The following is a 24,862-nucleotide window of genomic DNA, read 5'->3' as shown; positions in this document are numbered from 1 at the left end:
TGCTTTACACTACAGTTTTTAAACTGCAACATTAACACCCCTCCTTCAGAGTGCAGGCACTGTACTTCCCATCTCCAGGACTCAAGTCCGGCCTGCCGGTTTCCCTGAATCCCTTCATAAATGTTACTTTGCTCACACTCCAACAGCACGTCAAGTATTAAAAACCATTTGTCTCCATTCACTCCTATCAAACACGCTCACGCATGCCTGCTGGAAGTCCAAGCCCCTCGCACACAAAACCTCCTTTACCCCCTCCCTCCAACCCTTCCTAGGCCGACCCCTACCCCGCCTTCCTTCCACTACAGACTGATACACTCTTGAAGTCATTCTGTTTCGCTCCATTCTCTCTACATGTCCGAACCACCTCAACAACCCTTCCTCAGCCCTCTGGACAACAGTTTTGGTAATCCCGCACCTCCTCCTAACTTCCAAACTACGAATTCTCTGCATTATATTCACACCACACATTGCCCTCAGACATGACATCTCCACTGCCTCCAGCCTTCTCCTCGCTGCAACATTCATCACCCACGCTTCACACCCATATAAGAGCGTTGGTAAAACTATACTCTCATACATTCCCCTCTTTGCCTCCAAGGACAAAGTTCTTTGTCTCCACAGACTCCTAAGTGCACCACTCACTCTTTTTCCCTCATCAATTCTATGATTCACCTCATCTTTCATAGACCCATCCGCTGACACGTCCACTCCCAAATATCTGAATACGTTCACCTCCTCCATACTCTCTCCCTCCAATCTGATATTCAATCTTTCATCACCTAATCTTTTTGTTATCCTCATAACCTTACTCTTTCCTGTATTCACCTTTAATTTTCTTCTTTTGCACACCCTACCAAATTCATCCACCAATCTCTGCAACTTCTCTTCAGAATCTCCCAAGAGCACAGTGTCATCAGCAAAGAGCAGCTGTGACAACTCCCACTTTGTGTGTGATTCTTTATCTTTTAACTCCACGCCTCTTGCCAAGACCCTCGCATTTACTTCTCTTACAACCCCATCTATAAATATATTAAACAACCACGGTGACATCACACATCCTTGTCTAAGGCCTACTTTTACTGGGAAAAAATTCCCCTCTTTCCTACATACTCTAACTTGAGCCTCACTATCCTCGTAAAAACTCTTCACTGCTTTCAGTAACCTACCTCCTACACCATACACTTGCAACATCTGCCACATTGCCCCCCTATCCACCCTGTCATACGCCTTTTCCAAATCCATAAATGCCACAAAGACCTCTTTAGCCTTATCTAAATACTGTTCACTTATATGTTTCACTGTAAACACCTGGTCCACACACCCCCTACCTTTCCTAAAGCCTCCTTGTTCATCTGCTATCCTATTCTCCGTCTTACTCTTAATTCTTTCAATTATAACTCTACCATACACTTTACCAGGTACACTCAACAGACTTATCCCCCTATAATTTTTGCACTCTCTTTTATCCCCTTTGCCTTTATACAAAGGAACTATGCATGCTCTCTGCCAATCCCTAGGTACCTTACCCTCTTCCATACATTTATTAAATAATTGCACCAACCACTCCAAAACTATATCCCCACCTGCTTTTAACATTTCTATCTTTATCCCATCAATCCCGGCTGCCTTACCCCCTTTCATTTTACCTACTGCCTCACGAACTTCCCCCACACTCACAACTGACTCTTCCTCACTCCTACAAGATGTTATTCCTCCTTGCCCTATACACGAAATCACAGCTTCCCTATCTTCATCAACATTTAACAATTCCTCAAAATATTCCTTCCATCTTCCCAATACCTCTAACTCTCCATTTAATAACTCTCCTCTCCTATTTTTAACTGACAAATCCATTTGTTCTCTAGGCTTTCTTAACTTGTTAATCTCACTCCAAAACTTTTTCTTATTTTCAACAAAATTTGTTGATAACATCTCACCCACTCTCTCATTTGCTCTCTTTTTACATTGCTTCACCACTCTCTTAACTTCTCTCTTTTTCTCCATATACTCTTCCCTCCTTGCATCACTTCTACTTTGTAAAAACTTCTCATATGCTAACTTTTTCTCCCTTACTACTCTCTTTACATCATCATTCCACCAATCGCTCCTCTTCCCTCCTGCACCCACTTTCCTGTAACCACAAACTTCTGCTGAACACTCTAACACTACATTTTTAAACCTACCCCATACCTCTTCGACCCCATTGCCTATGCTCTCATTAGCCCATCTATCCTCCAATAGCTGTTTATATCTTACCCTAACTGCCTCCTCTTTTAGTTTATAAACCTTTACCTCTCTCTTCCCTGATGCTTCTATTCTCCTTGTATCCCATCTACCTTTTACTCTCAGTGTAGCTACAACTAGAAAGTGATCTGATATATCTGTGGCCCCTCTATAAACATGTACATCCTGAAGTCTACTCAACAGTCTTTTATCTACCAATACATAATCCAACAAACTACTGTCATTTCGCCCTACATCATATCGTGTATACTTATTTATCCTCTTTTTCTTAAAATATGTATTACCTATAACTAAACCCCTTTCTATACAAAGTTCAATCAAAGGGCTCCCATTATCATTTACACCTGGCACCCCAAACTTACCTACCACACCCTCTCTAAAAGTTTCTCCTACTTTAGCATTCAAGTCCCCTACCACAATTACTCTCTCACTTGGTTCAAAGGCTCCTATACATTCACTTAACATCTCCCAAAATCTCTCTCTCTCCTCTGCATTCCTCTCTTCTCCAGGTGCATACACGCTTATTATGACCCACTTCTCGCATCCAACCTTTACTTTAATCCACATAATTCTTGAATTTACACATTCATATTCTCTTTTCTCCTTCCATAACTGATCATTTAACATTACTGCTACCCCTTCCTTTGCTCTAACTCTCTCAGATACTCCAGATTTAATCCCATTTATTTCCCCCCACTGAAACTCTCCTACCCCCTTCAGCTTTGTTTCGCTTAGGGCCAGGACATCCAACTTCTTTTCATTCATAACATCAGCAATCATCTGTTTCTTGTCATCCGCACTACATCCACGCACATTTAAGCAACCCAGTTTTATAAAGCATATATATACACACACCTCTGGGTTTTCTTCTATTTTCTTTCTAGTTCTTATTCTTGTTTATTTCCTCTTATCTCCATGGGGAAGTGGAACACAATTTTTCCTCTGTAAGCCATGCGTGTTGTAAGAGGTGACTAAAATGCCGGGAGCAAGGGGCTAGTAATCCCTTCTCCTATATAGATTATTAAATTTAAAAAGAGAAACTTTTTTTTTGGGGGGGGGGGGCCACCCTGCATCGGTGGGATACGGCCGGTTTGTTGGAAAAAAAAAAACGTTGCATGTAAACATTGCTACACTTCCTGCCTTCCTAATACACTCCATGCATGCCTGCTACATGCCCTGCATGCCTGCTACATGCCCTGCATGCCTGCTACATGCCCTGCATGCCTGCTACATGCCCTGCATGCCTGCTACACTCCCTGCCTTCCTGCACACTCCCTGCATGCCTGCTACACTCCTTGCCTCTATGCCTGCCTGCCTTGAATTCTATCATGTTTCTAACTTTCTTTACCAAAGGAACTTTACTAGGAACTTTCTTTGGGGCCATGGATACTTATTTTGCAGTTACACTTAATCAGTAACTGCCAGAAACAATGGATTATAGCAAAATGTTTGGATGAATTTGCAGAAGCTTCCTCACTCACCCAGAGACACAGCCACACTGACTCAGGAACGTGCGAGCAGCTGGCGATGGACACCTCCAATACAGCTGATAAGCGAAATAACAGCCGATAACCAGAAGCCGAAAAAACGGCCAACAACCGAGTTGGCTGATAAGTGAAACGGCTGATAACCGAGGGTCCACTGCAGTTGCCATTGTCTAACCATATTATTTACATAGATACCAATGAGTCCATATCTGCAATTACAGCATAAAAACTAATGGAAATTAAAGAAAATAGTAAACAAATATAAATACTGTGCATAACTCAAATGGCACATTTTAGAAAACAGGTTGTGGTTGTATATTTTCTAAATATATTGCAATATTTAGGCATCTTGTATTTGCAGTCTAAATATTTTAAGAGGTCAAAGCTTTGATTAAAAAAAAATACAAAAAATTTATTCCAACCAATTGACTTTTAAGAGTATGTGGAGACTTGATTATTATACTTACATGTTAATTTTCAAATATGTTTGGTTACCAATTTTGTTTGTTTTTATAAGTTTGTAACTTTTACAAATATCTTTATAGTCTGTTTTTGTGTAAATTGAAGACTAATTTAGATGATTGAAGAAGTAAAATCTTGAACGATCAAGGTTTTCACTAGGGGGGTAAACCGTCAAAATTTAGGGAGAATGTAAAACTGAGCTTGAAAGATTAAATTGTCAGAAACATTTCAGGGATGGGTTCAGATGCCCTGAGTGAGATAAGTGATGAAGACAGCTTATCATCCACCAGTGATCTTCATCTTAGTCTCTTGGATGATTCAACAGATGAGTCTCCAGCTCGCCGTAAGACCCCGGACCCAAGGTATGGAAGAGAAGAGATAGATGTATATTATGACCATATGATTTTCTGAGCTGAGGTGGCAGCATAATTCTGGCAGGAAAGTGATTGAATGAATAACAGTGAATGTGTTTCCCTTTTATTGGGGTCATACTACTATGGCAGGAGATGGCCGGTGTTTTAAAGAAAATATAAAAAATGCTCCAAATAAATATGCACTACACAAATATGGCAGATGTTGCAAATGTATGGAATAGGAACTAGGTTAATAAAAGCATTTAAGAGCTTTTAGGGTATGCAGGGGAAAGGGAGATTATTTTCAAGTGAAAGTAGGACTTAGACAGTGATGTGTTATGCCACCATGGTTGTTTAAAATATATATAGATGGAGTTGTGAAAAAAGTAAATGCTGGTTTTGGGAAGGGGTGTGGGATTGAGGGATGTTGGATCTGATGCAAAGTGGGAGTTATCCTGGGTGCTCTTTGCTGATCACATACTGTAGTTTGTTCAGGAATTTTCTGAAGGCAAATTACAAAGGTTGCTGGATGAATTTGAGAGGATATGTAAGAGAAGGAAATCAAAAGGAACACAGAGAAGAACAAGGTGATGAGCTTAATACAAAATCTGTATGATGATAGAATGAATATCAGAGTGGAGGGAGGGAATGTGGGAGTGGACATCTCAACAGATGGGTTAGTGAAAGATGAGATGAACTATAGAAGAGGTGAGTGGCAAAAGGAGGATGGTGTTGAGGTATCTCTGGAAAGAAATTTTATCTATGGAGGAAAAAAAAAAAAGGAATGCACTAGAATATAGTGGTACCAATACTTTTATATGGGTGTGAGGCATGGGTTTTGAATGCTACAGTGAAAAGGAAGCTAGAGGCAGTAAAAAAAACATTTTTGAGAGCAGTCTGTGGTGTGAACATCAAGCAGAGAATTTAGAGCGTAGAAATTATTAGGCAATGTGGAATGGCCAAGGGTATAATCCAGAGGGCTGAGTTGTTGAGGTGGTTTGGGAATGTAGAGAAGATGGAGAGGGATTAACACATCAGCCATTTTCCACCAAGGCATGCCTACACTCCAGCTAAAAAATTGCAACATAACACCTCTCCTTCAGAGTGCAGGTACTGTACTTCCCATGTTCAGGACTCGAGTCTGGCTAACCAGTTTCCCTGAATCTCTTTATAAATGTTACTTTGCTCACACACTAACAGCAGATCAAGTCATAAAAACCATTTGTCTCCACTCCTATCAAACACGTTCACACACACTTGCTGGAAGTCCAAGCCCCTTCCACACTAAACCTCCTTTACCTTCTCCCTCCAACCTTTCCTAGGACAACCCCTACCCCACCTTCCTTCCACCACTGATTTATATGCCCTCCAAGTCATTGTTTTGTTTCATCCTCTCTCATTGTCCTAACCATCTCAACAACCCTTCTTCTGGCCTCTAGATAACATTCTTAAAAACCCTGCACCTCCTTCTATTCTCCAGGCTATGGATTATCTGCATTATATTCACACCGCACATTGCCCTCAGATATGACATCTCCACTGCCTCCAGCCTTCTCCTTGTTGCAACATTCATCACCCATTTAGATAGCTATATTTAGCAAATTCTTGCTATTAACCCGTAAACGGTCCAAGCAGATCTACGTTCACATGTGTAGTGCTACAAAAGTAGATCTATGTATTTTTTTACATATTTTCAAATATAACAAAAAAAAAAGTAGGTCAAAGTTTTTTTACACATTTTCAAATGTAAAAAAACAAAAAGAAGATCTACTTTTTTTTACTTACTTTCAAATGTTGAAAAAACGTATATATACGTTTGGACCGTTTATGGGTTAATACAGTGGACCCCCCCGCATAACGATCACCTCCGAATGCGACCAATTATGTAATTGTATTTATGTAAGTGCGTTTATACGTGTATGTTTGGGGGTCTGAAATGGACTAATCTACTTCACAATATTCCTTATGGGAACAAATTCGGTCAGTACTGGCACCTGAACATACTTCTGGAGTGAAAAAATATCGTTAACCGGGGGTCCACTGTATTAAGCAAATATATTACCTGTGAAACGATTTAAGTCTCTCTAGTTTGAGATGGGGCAGTATTTGACAAAATACAGTGGAACTTCGACTTAAGAGTTTAATCCATTCCGTGACCTAGCTCATAACTCAGTTTGCTCGTATATCAAATCAGTTTTCCTCATTTAAATTAATTGAAATGCTACTAAACCGTTCCAGCAGAATTCCTGCTCTCGGGAGGCAGGACAAAATACTTCAATATACGGTTTATTTATCTGTCACAGTTGATCTAATATGAAATAATAAACAATATAAGTAACATAGAAGCATGATATACATTCTAGAATGAATAAAATAGGCCATAATATGGCGAGTGGTGGCAGCTCCTCCCACTCCCGCACTGACCATATCTTCTCATTCTCCCCCTTCTGAAACTGAGTGTTTATCTATGATTTCATGCTTTAATTCCATAGACATCATCCTCTTTTTCTTCTCAGCACTGTCCTTTGCACTTACTTTCTTAGGACCTTTGGTTAGAAGAAAGAAATTTGGCAGAATAACTGCACAAAATGCAAGCAAAACATGAGAGAAATGCTTCCACAGCGAGGTAAAGAGTGCATTGCGCCAACTAGGGGCGGCGTGCTGATGCTCCTTGTTACAGGTCCACAACCCTTTATCCGAATTTCTGAAATTGGAAAAGTTTCGAAAACCAAAGGTTTTTCGTGGTGTGTGGAGCATCCGTCATCTCAGTGCTGGTCACACCACCACGTGGCGACATTGAGAATCATTCTGAACTTCGAAAAATTCTGAAATTTGAAGCAATACTGGCCCCAAGGTTTTCGGATAAAGGGATGTGGGCCTATATTATTATTATTATTGTTATTATTATTATTATTATAATTATTATGGTTATTAATTTAGGGAACTGGAGCACAGATCCAATTCCTAAGATCAAGAGCCCCTCACCAGCATCAAGGAACATCAGTAACACACCCTCTTCCTCAGTCAACAACACACTCACTTCCTCAGTCAACACCCCCTCTTCCTCAGTCAACAACACTCCCTCTTCCTCAGTCAACAAAGCTCATTTTTTAGCTAAAATTCATAGATTTTCACACTTTTAAATCAGAATTACTGCTGTATTTAAATTTTTTGCTATGTTCATTCACTGTATGATTGTTGTTCACTTGATCATCCACTGTATGTGTGGGAAAACATTTTTTTCCATAATTTTTCAGTGTTCCTTTCTAATCACTCCAAAAACGTTCACTGAGGCTGCAACTAGATTTTATACTAAAAGTAAGCTAAATTATGCAATTTTTGTGAAGTACTTTGTCTATACATATTTTAAATAAAAATTCTGAAATTTTTCAAAAATTTGTAATATATTTGTAAATGTTGAAAAATCATTGAAAATCATTTTTTTCCTTAAATCGTTATAATATGCAGTAAAATAACATTTTAGATCATTTTTCAATCTCTCTCTCTGTCTCTGTCTCTCTCACAAAGATCAGTATTAGGACGAGTAGTGTCTTGGTGTGAGGTAAGACCAGCTGGTGTCTTGGTGTGAGCACTTTCCATTTTGAGAGAAAAAGTTTTTTCACCGTAAAAAATCCCAGAACTGTAGTTCAGAGTTTTTCACCATTTTTGGCAGGATTTTCAAATTTCACTAAAATCTCATCACAAGTACGTACTATATTCTATGCTGATTCAGGCTCTTGATCTAGGGAATTGGATCTGTGCTTCAGTTCCCTAAATTAATAATAATAATAATAATACAGTGGACCCCCGGTTAACGATTTTAATCCGTGCAAGAGGGCTCATCGTTATGCGAAATAATCGTTATGCGAATCAATTTTCCCCATAAGAAATAATGGAAATAAAATTAATCCGTGCAAGACGCCCAAAAGTATGAAAAAAATTTTTTTTTACCACATGAAATGTTAATTTTAATACACACAAACTGAAAAAGGCATGCACAATTTAATGACACTTACTTTTATTGAAGATCTGGTGATGATTGATGGGATGGGAGGAGGGGAGAGAGTGTGTTAGTGTTTAGAAGGGGAATCCCCTTCCATTAGGACTTGAGGTAGTAAGTCCTTTTCTGGGGTTACTTCCCTTCTTCTTTTAATGCCACTAGGGCCAGCTTCAGAGTCACTGGACTTCTTTCGCACAAGATATCTGTCCATAGTGGCCTGTACCTCTCGTTCCTTTATGACTTGCCTAAAGTGTTTCACAACATTGTCAGTGTAATAATCACCAGCACGGCTTGCAATAGCTGTGTGAGGGTGATTTTCATCCATGAAGGTTTGCACTTCAAGCCACTTTGCACAGATTTCCTTAATCTTTGAAGTAGGCAACTTCTTCAATTTCTCTCTCCCCTCCTCCGAAGCAATTTCCTCAGGTGTGGCCTCTTGCTGTTGAAGTTGATCTAGCAGCTCATCAGTGGTTAGTTCTTCATTGTCCTCCTCCACCAACTCTTCCACATCCTCCCCACTAACCTCCAACCCCAAGGACTTTCCCAATGCCACAATGGATTCCTCAACTGGCACAGGATTCTCAGGGTTAGCCTCAAACCCTTCAAAATCCCTTTTGTCTACACATTCTGGCCACAGTTTCTTCCAAGCAGAGTTCAAGGTCCTCTTTGTCACTTCCTCCCAAGCCTTACCTATAAGGTTTACACAATTGAGGATATTAAAGTGATCTCTCCAAAACTCTCTTAGAGTCAGTTGAGTTTCTGAGGTCATTACAAAGCACCTTTCAAACAGAGCTTTTGTGTACAGTTTCTTGAAGTTGGAAATAACCTGCTGGTCCATGGGCTGCAGGAGAGGAGTGGTATTAGGAGGCAAAAACTTCACCTTAATGAAGCTCATGTCCCCATAAAGTCGCTCTGACACGTCTGTAGGATGACCAGGGGCATTGTCTAACACCAGGAGGCACTTAAGTTCTAATTTCTTTTCAGTTAGGTAATTTTTCACATTGGGGGCAAATGCATGGTGTAACCAGTTATAGAAAAATTCCCTAGTGACCCATGCCTTACTGTTTGCCCTCCACAGCACACACAAATTATCCTTGAGGACATTCTTTTGCCTGAACGCTCTGGGAGTTTCAGAGTGATACACTAATAAAGGCTTCACTTTGCAATCACCAGTAGCATTGGCACACATCAACAAAGTAAGCCTGTCTTTCATAGGCTTATGTCCTGGGAGTGCCTTTTCCTCCTGAGTAATGTAGGTCCTGCTTGGCATTTTCTTCCAGAACAGGCCTGTTTCATCACAATTAAACACTTGTTCAGGTTTCAGTCCTTCAGTTTCTATGTACTCCTTGAATTCCTGCACATATTTTTCAGCCGCTTTGTGGTCCGAACTGGCAGCCTCACCATGCCTTATCACACTATGGATGCCACTACGCTTCTTAAATCTCTCAAACCAACCTTTGCTGGCCTTAAATTCACTCACATCATCACTAGTTGCAGGCATTTTTTTAATTAAATCGTCATGCAACTTCCTAGCCTTTTCACATATGATCGCTTGAGAGACGCTATCTCCTGCTATCTGTTTTTCATTTATCCACACCAATAAGAGTCTCTCAACATCTTCCATCAATTGCGATCTTTGTTTCGAAAACACAGTTGAACCTTTGGCAAGAACAGCTTCCTTGATTGTCTTTCTGGTGCCCACAATAGTAGCGATGGTTGATTGGGGTTTCTTGTACAGCTTGACTAGGTCGGCTATACGCACTCCACTTTCATACTTATCAATTATCTCTTTCTTCATCTCTATAGTAATTCTTACCCTTTGAGGTGTAGGGTTGGCACTAGAAGCTTTCTTGGGGCCCATGGTCACTTATTTTCCAGAAACAGCACCGAAAATACTGTAATAATACGAAATATTCCGAGTGTATGCTTGGATGTTACCGCGGAGGCTGGCTGGTAAACAATGGGACGGAGCGGCACATGTGAGGCTGGCTGAGGGCACATTGGACGCGTCTCGGACGAAAATCGGTATGCGGGTTTTTAATCGGTATGCGGGGCAAAAATTTTGTGATAAAAGTAATCGTTATGCGGAAAAATCGCTATGCGATGCCATCGTTATGCGGGGGTCCACTGTACTCATAATTATTTTAATAATAATGTAATAATTATTGTAATAATAACGAGAAGCTTCAGAATGCCACTAGTTGGTGCAGTGCACTGTTTACTTCACCGTGGAAGCATTTCTCTTGTGTTTTTCTTGCATTTTGTGCAGTTATTTTGCCACATTTCTTTTTTCTAACCATGGGTCCTTAGAAAGTAAGTGCAAAGGACAGTGCTGAGAAGAAAGAGGATGATGTCCATGGAATTAAAGCATGAAATCATAGATAAACACAAGCGAGGTGTGCGGGTTGTGGGCTGAGGGGGAAGATCGCTCATAACTCAGATTTTAGTTGGTAACTCAGAGCAAAAGTTCAACTGACGGCTTGTACGTGTATCTCGAAAAACTCATATGTTGGGGCACTCGTAAGTCAAGGTTCCACTGTATTTCCTCCATGTGGACAATATTTCCATAAAAGATCATTGAAGGTCTTTAATTGGAACTTTCTTCTTTCTTTCAACACACCGGCCGTATCCCACCGAGGCGGGGTGGCCCAAAAGGAAAAACAAAAGCTTCTCCTTTTAAATTTAGTAATATATACAGGGGAAGGGGTTACTAGACCCTTGCTCCTGGCATTTTAGTCGCCTCGTACAACACGCATGGCTTACGGAGGAAGAATTCTGTTCCACTTCCCCATGGAGGTTAATTGGAACTACTTGAATAAAAATTTTTTAATAGCATTCAGGCATCACATGTTTAATGGAAGTTGCATGTATCTCTTTCTTTGTTTTGTGGTCTTGTATGTTGTTTCTTGTCCTCTCTCTTGTTTTTTTCCTTAATGTTTTATCCCTTTTCCTTGAACTTTCAATACAGCCTCTCCTCACCTAACGACGGAGTTCCGTTCCTAAGACCATGTTGGTAAATGAATTCATCGCTAAGTGAGGAGCATGCTATAACGGTAGTGGGTTTGTGTCAGCTATCTTTGATATTGTTTTAATGTCACCTTTGCACCATTTATAACATTTCTGGTATATTTTTAAATGTTTATACTGTAGTGTACTGTATATTGTAATAAGCAGAATAGAGAAAATCAGCTCTAGTATACAGGTCTCTCTCAATATTTGCATTTTCAACTTTCGCAGGCTTCACACATTTGCGAATTCCCAACTGCCAAATTCCCAGCCTCCAAATTCCCAACCGCCAAATCATATTTAAGTTTCCCGCCACCTGCAAGTCCCTACTACCCTCCCTCCAACCCCCGCAACTGGCAGCCAGCCCTCCCACCAGTGTGGTGAGTGTTTTGTTTGTTCATTATTTGCTATTAAACTACAGTATAAATAATGTAAACCCATTCATAACTGCATATTGAAATGGCCATTCGGACAGGTATTGGACGATGACATCATGTGTTTACTCTTGAACACAGCAAAGAATCAAACATTTCTGCTACTGCTAATAATAACAATAGTAGTAATAATAATAATAATAATATTTTATTTATTTTTATTATCACACCGGCCGATTCCCACCAAGGCAGGGTGGCCCGAAAAAGAAAAACTTTCACCATCATTCACTCCATCACTGTCTTGCCAGAAGGGTGCTTTACACTACAGTTTTTAAACTGCAACATTAACACCCCTCCTTCAGAGTGCAGGCACTGTACTTCCCATCTCCAGGACTCAAGTCCGGCCTGCCGGTTTCCCTGAATCCCTTCATAAATGTTACTTTGCTCACACTCCAACAGCACGTCAAGTATTAAAAACCATTTGTCTCCATTCACTCCTATCAAACACGCTCACGCATGCCTGCTGGAAGTCCAAGCCCCTCGCACACAAAACCTCCTTTACCCCCTCCCTCCAACCCTTCCTAGGCCGACCCCTACCCCGCCTTCCTTCCACTACAGACTGATACACTCTTGAAGTCATTCTGTTTCGCTCCATTCTCTCTACATGTCCGAACCACCTCAACAACCCTTCCTCAGCCCTCTGGACAACAGTTTTGGTAATCCCGCACCAAATAATAATAAATACCAAATAATAATAAATACGATAAAATTGAAGAAGGAAATTGTACAAAAATACGAGGGAGTGGTTGACGCATCGTCAGTGTGGCTTTGTTTATGCTGGAGTGAGCATTAGTCTCCGTGCTCTTCCAAACATTTCACAATAATTCACTGTGTTTGGTGCTTGTAAATTGAGTGCGACTGGAGTGGTAGAGGCAGTGGTTGAGGAAACGGTTGAGGCAGCGGTTGAGGCAGCGGTTGAGGTAGTGGATGAGGCAGTGGTTGAGGCAGCGGTTGAGGCAGCGGTTGAGGCAGCGGTTGAAGCAGCGGTTGAGGCAGCGGTTGAGGCAGTGGTTGAGGCAGTGGTTGAGGCAGTGGTTGAGGCAGTGGTTGAGGCAGTGGTTGAGGCAGTGGTTGAGGCAGTGGTTGAGGCAGTGGTTGAGGCAGTGGGTGAGGCAGTGGGTGAGGCAGTGGGTGAGGCAGTGGGTGAGGCAGTGGTTGAGGCAGTGGTTGAGGCAGTGGTATTTAATAACATACATGTTAATAATAATAATAATAATAATAATAATAATAATCATACATGTTGTTAATAATATGTACTATTATTATTTATAACATATATGTTATTAAATACCACTGCCTCAACTGCTGCCTCTACCATTGCCTCAACCACTGCCTAAACCGCTGCCTCTACCATTGCCTCAACCGCTGCCTCACCCACTGCCTCAACCACTGCCTCTACCACTCCAGTCGCACTCAATCTACAAGCACCAAACACGATGAATCATTGTGAAATGTTTGGGAGAGCACGGAGACTAATGCTCACTCCAGCATAAACAGAGCCATACTGACGATGTGTCAACCACTCCCTCGTACTTTTGTACAATTTCCTTCATTTCTATAGTACACACATGTACAATGGACCCCCGATTAACGATATTTTTTCATTCCAGAAGTATGTTCAGGTGCCAGTACTGACTGAATTTGTTCCCATAAGGAATATTGTGAAGTAGATTAGTCCATTTCAGACCCCCAAACATACACGTACAAACACACTTACATAAATACACTTACATAATTGGTCGCATTGGGAGGTGATCGTTAAGCGGGGGTCCACTGTATTTACTATTATTTTTTTTTTTTTTTTTTTTTTGTTTTGTTTTTTTTTTCAACAAGTCGGTCGTCTCCCACCGAGGCAGGGTGACCCAAAAAAAAAGAAAGAAAATCCCCAAAAAGAAAATACTTTCATCATCATTCAACACTTTCACCACACTCACACAATATCACTGCTTTTGCAGAGGTGCTCAGAATACAACAGTCCAGAAACATATACGTATAGAGATACACAACACATCCCTCCAAACTGCCAATATCCCAAACCCCTCCTTTAAAGTGCAGGCATTGTACTTCCCATTTCCAGGACTCAAGTCCGACTATATGAAAATAACCGGTTTCCCTGAATCCCTTCACTAAATATTACCCTGCTCACACTCCAACAGATCGTCAGGTCCCAAGTATCATTCGTCTCCATTCACTCCTATCTAACACGCTCGTGCACGCTTGCTGGAAGTCCAAGCCCCTCACCCACAAAACCTCCTTTACCCCCTCTTTCCAACCCTTTCGAGGACGACCCCTACCCCTCTTTCCTTCCCCTATAGATTTATATGCTTTCCATGTCATTCTACTTTGATCCATTCTCTCTAAATGACCAAACCACCTCAACAACCCCTCTTCTGCCCTCTGACTAATGCTTTTATTAACTCCACACCTTCTCCTAATTTCCACACTCCGAATTTTCTGCATAATATTTACACCACACATTGCCCTTAGACAGGACATCTCCACTGCCTCCAACCGTCTCCTCGCTGCTGCATTTACCACCCAAGCTTCACATCCATATAAGAGTGTTGGTACTACTATACTTTCATACATTCCCTTCTTTGCCTCCATAGATAACGTTTTTTGACTCCACATATACCTCAACGCACCACTCACCTTTTTTCCCTCATCAATTCTATGATTAACCTCATCCTTCTTAAATCCATCCGCCGACACGTCAACTCCCAAGTATCTGAAAACATTCACTTCCATACTCCTCCTCCCCAATTTGATATCCAATTTTTCTTTATCTAAATCATTTGATACCCTCATCACCTTACTCTTTTCTATGTTCACTTTCAACTTTCTACCTTTACACACATTCTCAAACTCATCCACTAACCTTTGCAATTTTTCTTTAGAATCTCCCATAAGCACAGTATCATCAGCAAAAAGTAACTGTGTCAATTCCCATTTTGAATTTGATTCCCCATAATTTAATCCCACCCCTCTCCCGAACACCCTAGGATTTACTTCTTTTACAACCCCATCTATAAATATATTAAACAACCATGGTGACATTACACATCCCTGTCTAAGACCTACTTTTACCGGGAAGTATTCTCCCTCTCTTCTACACACCCTAACCTGAGCCTCACTATCCTCATAAAAGCTCTTTACAGCATTTAGTAACTTTCCACCTATTCCATATACTTGCAACATCTGCCACATTGCTCCTCTATCCTTTCTATCATATGCCTTTTCTAAATCCATAAATGCAATAAAAACTTCCCTACCTTTATCTAAATACTGTTCACATATATGCTTCAATGTAAACACTTGATCTACACATCCCCTACCCACTCTGAAACCTCCTTGTTCGTCCGCAATCCTACATTCTGTCTTACCTCTAATTCTTTCAATTATAACCCTACCGTATACTTTTCCTGGTATACTCAGTAAACTTATTCCTCTATAATTTTTACAATCTCTTTTGTCCCCTTTCCCTTTATATAAAGGGACTATACATGCTCTCCGCCAATCCCTAGGTACCTTCCCCTCTTTCATACATTTATTAAACAAAAGTACCAACCACTCCAACACTATATCCCCCCCTGCTTTTAACATTTCTGTCATGATCCCATCAGTTCCAGCTGCTTTACCCCCTTTCATTCTACGTAATGCCTCACGTACCTCCACCACACTTACAGTCTGCTCTTCTTCACTCCTAAAAGATGGTATACCTCCCTGGCCAGTGCATGAAATTACCGCCTCCCTTTCTTCCTTAACATTTAAAAGTTCCTCAAAATATTCTCGCCATCTACCTAATACCTCCCTCTCCCCATCTACTAATTCCCCTACTCTGTTTTTAACTGACAAATCCATACTTTCCCTAGGCTTTCTTAACTTGTTTAACTCACTCCAAAATTTTTTCTTATTTTCATTAAAATTTCTTGACAGTGCCTCTCCCACTCTTTCATCTGCTCTCCTTTTGCACTCTCTCACCACTCTCTTCACCTTTCTTTTACTCTCCATATACTCTGCTCTTCTTATAACACTTCTGCTTTGTAAAAACCTCTCGTAAGCTACCTTTTTCTCTTTTATCACACCCTTTACTTCATCATTCCACCAATCACTCCTCTTTCCTCCTGCCCCCACCCTCCTATAACCACAAACTTCTGCCCCACATTCTAATACTGCATTTTTAAAACTATTCCAACCCTCTTCAACCCCCCCACTACTCATCTTTGCACTAGCCCACCTTTCTGCCAATAGTCGCTTATATCTCGCCCGAACTTCCTCCTCCCTTAGTTTATACACTTTCACCTCCCTCTTACTTGTTGTTGCCACCTTCCTCTTTTCCCATCTACCTCTTACTCTAACTGTAGCTACAACTAAATAATGATCCGATATATCAGTTGCCCCTCTATAAACATGTACATCCTGGAGCCTACCCATCAACCTTTTATCCACCAATACATAATCTAACAAACTACTTTCATTACGTGCTACATCATACCTTGTATATTTATTTATCCTCTTTTTCATAAAATATGTATTACTTATTACCAAATTTCTTTCTACACATAGCTCAATTAAAGGCTCCCCATTTACATTTACCCCTGGCACCCCAAAATTACCTACTACTCCCTCCATAACATTTTTACCCACTTTAGCATTGAAATCCCCAATCACCATTACTCTCACACTTGATTCAAAACTCCCCACGCATTCACTCAACATTTCCCAGAATCTCTCTCTCTCCTCTACACTTCTCTCTTCTCCAGGTGCATACACGCTTACTATAACCCACTTTTCACATCCAATCTTTATTTTACTCCACATAATCCTTGAATTTATACATTTGTAGTCCCTCTTTTCCTGCCATAGCTTATTATTATTATTATTACTATTGTTATTATTAGCAGTAGCAGAAATGTTCGATTCTTTGCTGTGTTCAAGAGTAAACACATGATGTCACCGTCCAATACCTGTCCGAATAGCCATTCCAATATGCAGTTATGAATGGGTTTACATTATTTATACTGTAGTTTAATAGCAAATAATGAACAAACAAAACACTCACCACACTGAGCGGTGGGAGGGCTGGCTGCCAGTTGCGGGGGTCGGAGGGAGGGTAGTAGAGACTCACAGTGGTTGAGGAAGTGGTGGAGACATTGGTGGAGGCATTGGTGGAGGCAGTGGTGGAGGCAGTGGTATTTAATATACATGCTATTAAACCATAACATGTATGTATTTAGTACAATTTATGACGTTTTCATGTATTTTATGATTGTTCATGGTTCAAGTTAAGGAAGCAGTATTGTATTATATTTCCCTACAATATATTGGGGCACCAAACATTCGCGATTTTTCAAGATTCGCGAGGCTCTTGATCCCCTAACCCTCGCGAATGTTGAGGGAGACCTGTATATAATTTAGGCATGCATAATGGTCGGAGAGCCTGTTGTAAGTCCAAGGCATTAGTAAATGAGTATGTCACTAAGTGAGGAGAGGCCGTATTTGTCATAGTTTTCTTTAATTTTTTCTCTATTTTCTTACTTTTAATAATTTTCCAAATCTACCTTTCCTTGTTCTTTTTTTTTTGTTTTGATATGATACTGATATATAATCTAAATAAAAAGAAATCCATTATCAATTAATCCTCCAGTATTTACCCAATCTCTTGGACTACCAAACCTTTAGCTAACAAATCAGCACACGTTTCAGTGAAAGTTGAACATAGTACGTGTATTGTATTTGTATTAGTATACAAATCTACATGAACTGTTTAAACATAGTTCTGTGTCATCTACACATCCCTTCTAATCCTCTTGTTTTTTCGATTGTTCTTTTTCACAAATGATAAAACAGATATAATATAGATATTAACCCTTTCGGGGTTTCGGCCGTACTAATACGGCTTACACACCAGGGTTTTTGATGTACTAGCACGCCTAAATTCTAGCGCCCTGAAATCTAGTGAGAGAAAGCTGGTAGGCCTACATATGAAAGAATAGGTCTATGTGGTCAGTGTGCATGGTATAAAAAAAATCCTGCAGCACACAGTGCATAATGAGAAAAAAAACAACTTTGACCGTGTTTTTGGATTAAAACAGCGACTTGGCACTGTATTTTCGTATGGTATTTATTGTTGTATTCTAGTTTTCCTGGTCTCATTTTATAGAATGGAAGACATATTATAGAAATTGAGATGATTTTGACTGGTTTTACAAAGAAAACTACCTTGAAATTGTGCTCAAAGTAGCAGAAATGTTCGATTTTTACCAAAGTTCAAAAGAAAACAAATCATGCTATGCGTCCAATACACGTCAACTGGTGAGTCTAATATTCTTTCACAAATGCGCTGATAATATTTATACCATTTCTACACCAATGCAGTAGTCTGCATAACAGTAAATCTTTTATTTTTTTGTGAGAATAAAAATTCGAAGTGGAAAGCAAAAGAATGTAAGAGGGACATGGGGACATGACTAATGAACAGAGGGAATGTTATTTTAGTGCCAGGAATGTCTTTCTTGTTTATTCTGGACCCTTTTTGGAAATTGGCATCTTTTGAAATTTGTGTGAAATTGGCAAAATTCCTAATTTCTGACCACTGTATTGGATAGTTGAAATTGGTAAATGGGTGGTTTCTTGTACTCATTCGATAGAGAAAATTGAGTTCTAGTGAAATAGTTGTGATTTTTGTCGACAAGTACACTGGAATTGGCCGAAAATAGGGGTCAAAGTGGGCAAAATCGCCGATGCGTAAACATCGTCGAGACCGCTAACTTCACGAGAGCATAATTCCGTAAGTTTTCCATCAAATTTCATACTTTTGGTGTCATTATGATCGGGAAAAGATTCTCTTAACTTTTCATAAGAAAAAAAATATATATTTTTTTTTTTAAATTTGGCTGACCCTGAGAACAAGTCTCGGAGAGGGTCTGTCGACCCTGAAAGGGTTAAGTACTGTGCTAGGTAGTAGGTTGGTAGCCAGCAACCGCCCAGGAGGTACTACCATCCTGCCAGGTGAGTGTAAAACGAAAGCCTGTAATTGTTTTACATGATGGTAGGATTGCTGGTGTCTTTTTTCTGTCTCATAAACATGCAAGATTTCAGGTACATCTTGCTGCTTCTACGTACACTTAGCTCACACTATACATACATGTACAAGCATATATATACATACCCCTCTGAGTTTTCTTCTATTTTCTTTCTAGTTCTTGTTCATTTCCTCTTACCTCCATGGGGAAGTGAAACAGAATTCTTCCTCCGTAAGCCATGCATGTCATAAGAAGCGACTAAAATGCTGGGAGCAAGGGGCCAGTAACCCCTTCTCCTGTATATATTCCTAAATTTAAAAGGGGAAATTTTTATTTTTCCTTTTGGGCCACCCCACTTCAGTGGGATATGGCTGGTACATTGAAAGAAGAAGAAAAGATTAAGTACTGTATAAAAAAATTTTGCTTCCTCTACCTATGTAAGCTTATTTATGTAAGTGATAAACTTTCTCCTTCCCATGTATCTAAACCAAGCTGTTGTTGTTATCCACACCTCTGAGATTCTGGTAACAAATTTACAGATATTATCAACTGCTTCTGCAGTATGAATTTACTCAATAGAATGACATATTTTCTCCCTTAAGTCAATTATTTTTCAGTCCTGTCACACTTCTTCATTTTATCATCCTTGATATTTGCCCTTTTTTTTTTTTCTTCTTCTTCTGTTCTTAGTCCTGGCTCTTGATGGCACTGAGTTTTCATTTCTTACCCTCCATATGGATGAAGAATTTAGTTGCATAATTCCTTATTTGATTAATATTTCAAAACACATTTCACTTTTTCTTCATCCACCAGAGGTGTGCTGTCTTTAGGAAAACATGGAAATGTCATCACCTGCTGCCGTCGCCGAGAGCTGAAGCATCACAGCTTGTGGTCCAATTCAGTAGAGATCCAGGAGTCCTTAGTTGGAGTGAGGGAAACAGAAGAAGAAACTCTGTCTAATCTGCAGTCTCTTAACTTATCCCACAATGCCTTTACATCCGTTCCTAGTGGTCTGGCTTGCCTGGCGCTCTCCCTTAACCGTCTCAATCTTAGCTATAATAGGTAAGTCATAGAACCGGTTAGTGTATATGGGGTATTAATCCTCTCTGGCATCTGTTACATCACACTGGCATGAAAAGATTTATACAGTCTAGAAAGATTTTAGTATACTGTACTTGATCTTTTATTCATTTCTGTTTATTGTTATCACGAGCCATTTAATTTCAGATCTGTTAATAAAGATATTTTTTACCAAAAGAATGAAGTATGCATGATGTATAGTAGGCTAATACTAAATTAAAGAGTTGGTGTTGGTTTAATATTCAAGAATTTTATAATTTTTTATGTGCATTCTCTGAAAATTTCCTCTTCACTGCATCTAACCAGCATATTTTTTTAACCATTTATCTGCACAGTGTACTAGTACACCATGAACCAAACTGTGCAGGATGTACTATTTTATTTTTTTTTTTATTATCACACCGGCCGATTCCCACCAAGGCAGGGTGGCCCGAAAAAGAAAAACTTTCACCATCATTCACTCCATCACTGTCTTGCCAGAAGGGTGCTTTACACTACAGTTTTTAAACTGCAACATTAACACCCCTCCTTCAGAGTGCAGGCACTGTACTTCCCATCTCCAGAACTCAAGTCCGGCCTGCCGGTTTCCCTGAATCCCTTCATAAATGTTACTTTGCTCACACTCCAACAGCACGTCAAGTATTAAAAACCATTTGTCTCCATTCACTCCTATCAAACACGCTCACGCATGCCTGCTGGAAGTCCAAGCCCCTCGCACACAAAACCTCCTTTACCCCCTCCCTCCAACCCTTCCTAGGCCGACCCCTACCCCGCCTTCCTTCCACTACAGACTGATACACTCTTGAAGTCATTCTGTTTCGCTCCATTCTCTCTACATGTCCGAACCACCTCAACAACCCTTCCTCAGCCCTCTGGACAACAGTTTTGGTAATCCCGCACCTCCTCCTAACTTCCAAACTACTAATTCTCTGCATTATATTCACACCACACATTGCCCTCAGACATGACATCTCCACTGCCTCCAGTGGAGGCAGGATGTACTAATACACACAATTTTCATTCCTTCAAATATGGCACCTGCTGCCATTTTGCCATTTGAGGTCTCAACTTGACTGGGATAAAAACCTAGGACCAGTATGTCATAGGTAATATAGGTAATAATCATTGGTAATATTGCCTTAGTAGCAAATGTAAACAATACAGCCAGGACCTTTTGTGCCACTACCAACCTTATTTGTTCCAGATTTATTGCAAATATATGATACAGGTTGGCCATCACTAATCCGGCTATCAGTTATCCGGTTACACCAGTAATCCGGCACTAATTTCGGCTATCATAATTTCAGATTTCATCATTATTCTGACTCAGAAATTGTGCAGATGGTTGTAAATCCACAACAGCAAGCCAGTGGAGGAGAAAGCAGTGATGAAAATGAGGAAAACATGGCAGTCTCTATTGATAGGTTAATTAAGTGTATTCTAACCTAACCACTCTGTAATCTGGCAAACTCGCTAATCCAGCACACTACAGGTCCCAGTGATGCCGGATTACTGACGGATGACCTGTACTAAGAGTGGAATTCAGCCAAAAAGCACACTATGTAGTTTTAATCTAGGATAACCAGATATGGTTATTTCCATGTTTTGATGAGCATTACAAAATTATATAGTATTAAAGACACAAACAGTGAATAGAAATAAGAAAAAACAATTATTTGTTCCAAAATTATAGTATTACAATTGAAGCTATGGAGTGCTATGCTTCTCTACACATTTCAAGTACTAAAGCACCTTGACACAGGTATTTTAGTTCATGTTATCTTAACAGAGTAGTGTACATAATGTTAGCCATTGGAAAAAAAAAATAAATTCTGAAGCTAATGTCAACAAGTGGTCATTTTTAACTGCCTTCAGCACACCATAAAACTGTAAGTTTTCATAGCACGTGAGAAAGATTTCCATCTTCTCAAGATAAGTGCAGTCAATATTTTGGTGACAAATCAATCACCATTGTCATCACCACGATGTTAATTGTACATCAGTAAATGTCTGAACAAGTTGCTATGAATTATATTTCTGCAACTTCAACCATCTTTACTGTAAGTTTAACATTAATTTTAATTTTCTTTTCACAGCTCTATTTCAAATCAAATCAAAGTTTATTCTCTATAAGGATTACAATGCGGGGTTTACAGATTTTGGTTATTGTGTGGTTTACATGTAATAAAATACTAATTTCAGAGGGGGCCACTAGAACACCTAGCATGGCTAGGCATTTCGGGCAAACTTAGATTAATTCATAACCCTAAATTATTACAAATTGTTGAGTAAGTTGACTAAATACTAAGTGACTAAATACTAGTTTGTGAGTTTAGCAATGTGAATGCTTTAGTTTTGGCACAAGACATAGTTTTTATATTGGAGTATCACAGGCAACCTTATGACTAGTTAGGATTCATTATTTTATGATTAAGGTTCGTATTTCTGTGTTTATAATCTAATGGGTGAGTGAGTGAGTGTAAGTGTGAACCACCAGGTGGTTTTTATGTAGTTAGTTGACGGGGTGTATCAGGGAGATAAGATGTTTTCTAACGATAGTTTTGAGGGTGATGAATGTGTCTGCAGTTCTAGAGTTTTCAGGTAGGGTGTTCCAGATTTTAGGTCCTTTGACATGCATTGAATATTTGTAAAGGTTTAGTCGGACACGGGGAATGTCGTAGAGATGTTTGTGTCTGGTGTTATGCTTGTGGGTCCTGTGACAACTATCAAGAAAGCATTTTAGGTCAAGGTTAATATTGGATTTTAAGGTCCTGTATATGTAGATTGCACAGTAGTAAGTGTGGATGTTCTGAACAGGGAGTAAGGTTAGATCTATGAAAGAGTGGGGGGGGTGTGCTGCGGCTTTTTGTTGAGTTATTATTGGCTTCAGGTGTACTGCTGCAGTTGATCCCCAAGCACAAATAGCATAGGTGAGGTATGGATAAATGAGTGAATGGTATAGCGTGAGAAGGGTCATTTTGTGGCACATAGTATCGTATCTTGGAGAGGATCCCAACTGTTTTGGATACTTTTTTTGAGAAATGAGAAATAAGCTTCTTCAATCTGTAAGAAAAAATGTTTCAAAATTTTGCCCCACATGGGAATTTTTATTTCCACATCTGGCACAATTTAAGGGTCGACTTTATAATAAAATAAAAATATTTTATTAACACCAATGGACCTGTAAAATGTAAAATAAAAATGTCTGGGCTAAAGTAATGTGCAAAACTTTCATTCAGAATTCCATAGTTTTTTCAATATTTCCACTGTGTGGAGCGTGTCCAAGTGAATATTCTGTCTAAAGCCTCATGCTGTAATCATGTTTATTAACTACCTCCCCTCCTAACTTAAAAATTTTCTCAAGGCACAAATGCATAAATTATTTACAACCAATGTATTAATGATTGGAAAAGAATATTTAAGTGCATTAACAGCTTAACACAGTATAGTGGTGCATTTTTAGGTCACCCTGCCTCATTGGGAGACAGCCAGTGTGTTAAAACAAAAAAGTATACATTTCATACATTACATTAATTACACACTGTCATGCTATTTACGTTGGAGTATCTACTCATGTTGTACATCCTTACCTGGAATTTACATGGAGATGGTTTGGTAATACTAGTAAGTGAGAAAGTGTGTGTAAAAGAGAACTACACTGATGCAGTGAGGATTACAGTGAGAACATTGTAGAGTGAATGTGGTTTGTTTTTCCACCCTCCTTCAAAATTTTTTGAACACTGGTGCATTCTTTTGACCTCGTCACAGCAGATTGAAAATGCGAGACTTTACAGTTTTGCTCTCCTACTTTCTGATCCAACATTATCTTGTAATATGTATATATCTTCATTCATTGTTGTTGTACATGGTGGCATTGATGTGTGTCATGTCTGCTTTACATTTGCAATGAAAGATCATGTGATAGGAAATTTGAAGTTGAAGGCTGCTGAGCAGAAGATACACATTACCTCCTAGTACCATAGCCAACACAGTGACATCTACATGATGAAAATCCATGATCAGTATTGCTGTGGTTCCCACCAAAATCATCTAAGACATCACAAGGACTTATATGCCCTATACAGGTTCCAGGAATGCAGGAGTCTACAGCATCCCTTGTAGTGGTTGTAATTAGGTTTACACTGGAGAAATGGTTAAGATTTTTGGAAGGAGTACATCATTCCTCAGCCATGTTGAACATTGCGAAGGCCTAGAATGAAATTCAGGAGTCAGCCATGAATGGTATCTGGAAGAAATTAACCTCTCATTTAGTACATGATTTTTATGGGTTTGATTGGCATCTGAAGGAAGTGATGGAGAACATAGCAGACATGGCAAATGACCACTGGTGGCTCGTGTATAAGCACTACAGAACTGCAGCACCCCCTGTTTTCACTCGATATTATCGATAATATTCAATATAATAAGTCTCTTTTTTTTCTTTCTTTCGTTATACTTGTACACAAATAACCCACACATAGAGGAGAGGAGCTTACGACAATGTTTCTGTCCGACTTGGACCATTTACCTTGTACAAGTATGTGTAGTGTGACCTAAGTGTAAGAAGAAGTAGCAAGACATACCTGAAATCTTGCATGTTTATGAGACAGAAAAAGAGACACCAGCAAGCCTACCATCATGTAAAACAAATGCAAGTTTCTGTTTTACATTCACTTGGCAGGACAGTAGTACCTCCCTGGGCAGTTGCTGTCTTCCAACCTACTACCTACAATTAATATATTTATAGGTTAATATATTTATAGAATAATAT

At 39.6% G+C, this 24,862-nt stretch overlaps 1 protein-coding gene across 1 annotated transcript in view; it reads left to right on the top strand.

Annotated features, from left to right (window-relative positions):
• Window positions 1–24,862, top strand: part of Lrrk (Leucine-rich repeat kinase) — a 1,005,461-nt gene that overhangs the window by 687,181 nt on the left and 293,418 nt on the right. Inside the window, exons 13-14 of the mRNA XM_070091737.1 lie at window positions 4,426–4,555; window positions 19,825–20,073. Coding sequence (XP_069947838.1) covers window positions 4,426–4,555; window positions 19,825–20,073 — 379 coding nt within the window. The remainder of the gene's footprint in view (window positions 1–4,425; window positions 4,556–19,824; window positions 20,074–24,862) is intronic.

The sequence above is a fragment of the Cherax quadricarinatus genome, chromosome 37, assembly GCF_038502225.1.
Source record: "Cherax quadricarinatus isolate ZL_2023a chromosome 37, ASM3850222v1, whole genome shotgun sequence".
NCBI classification, from domain to species: domain Eukaryota; kingdom Metazoa; phylum Arthropoda; class Malacostraca; order Decapoda; family Parastacidae; genus Cherax; species Cherax quadricarinatus.
This window is presented reverse-complemented; position numbering and strand designations above follow the sequence as displayed.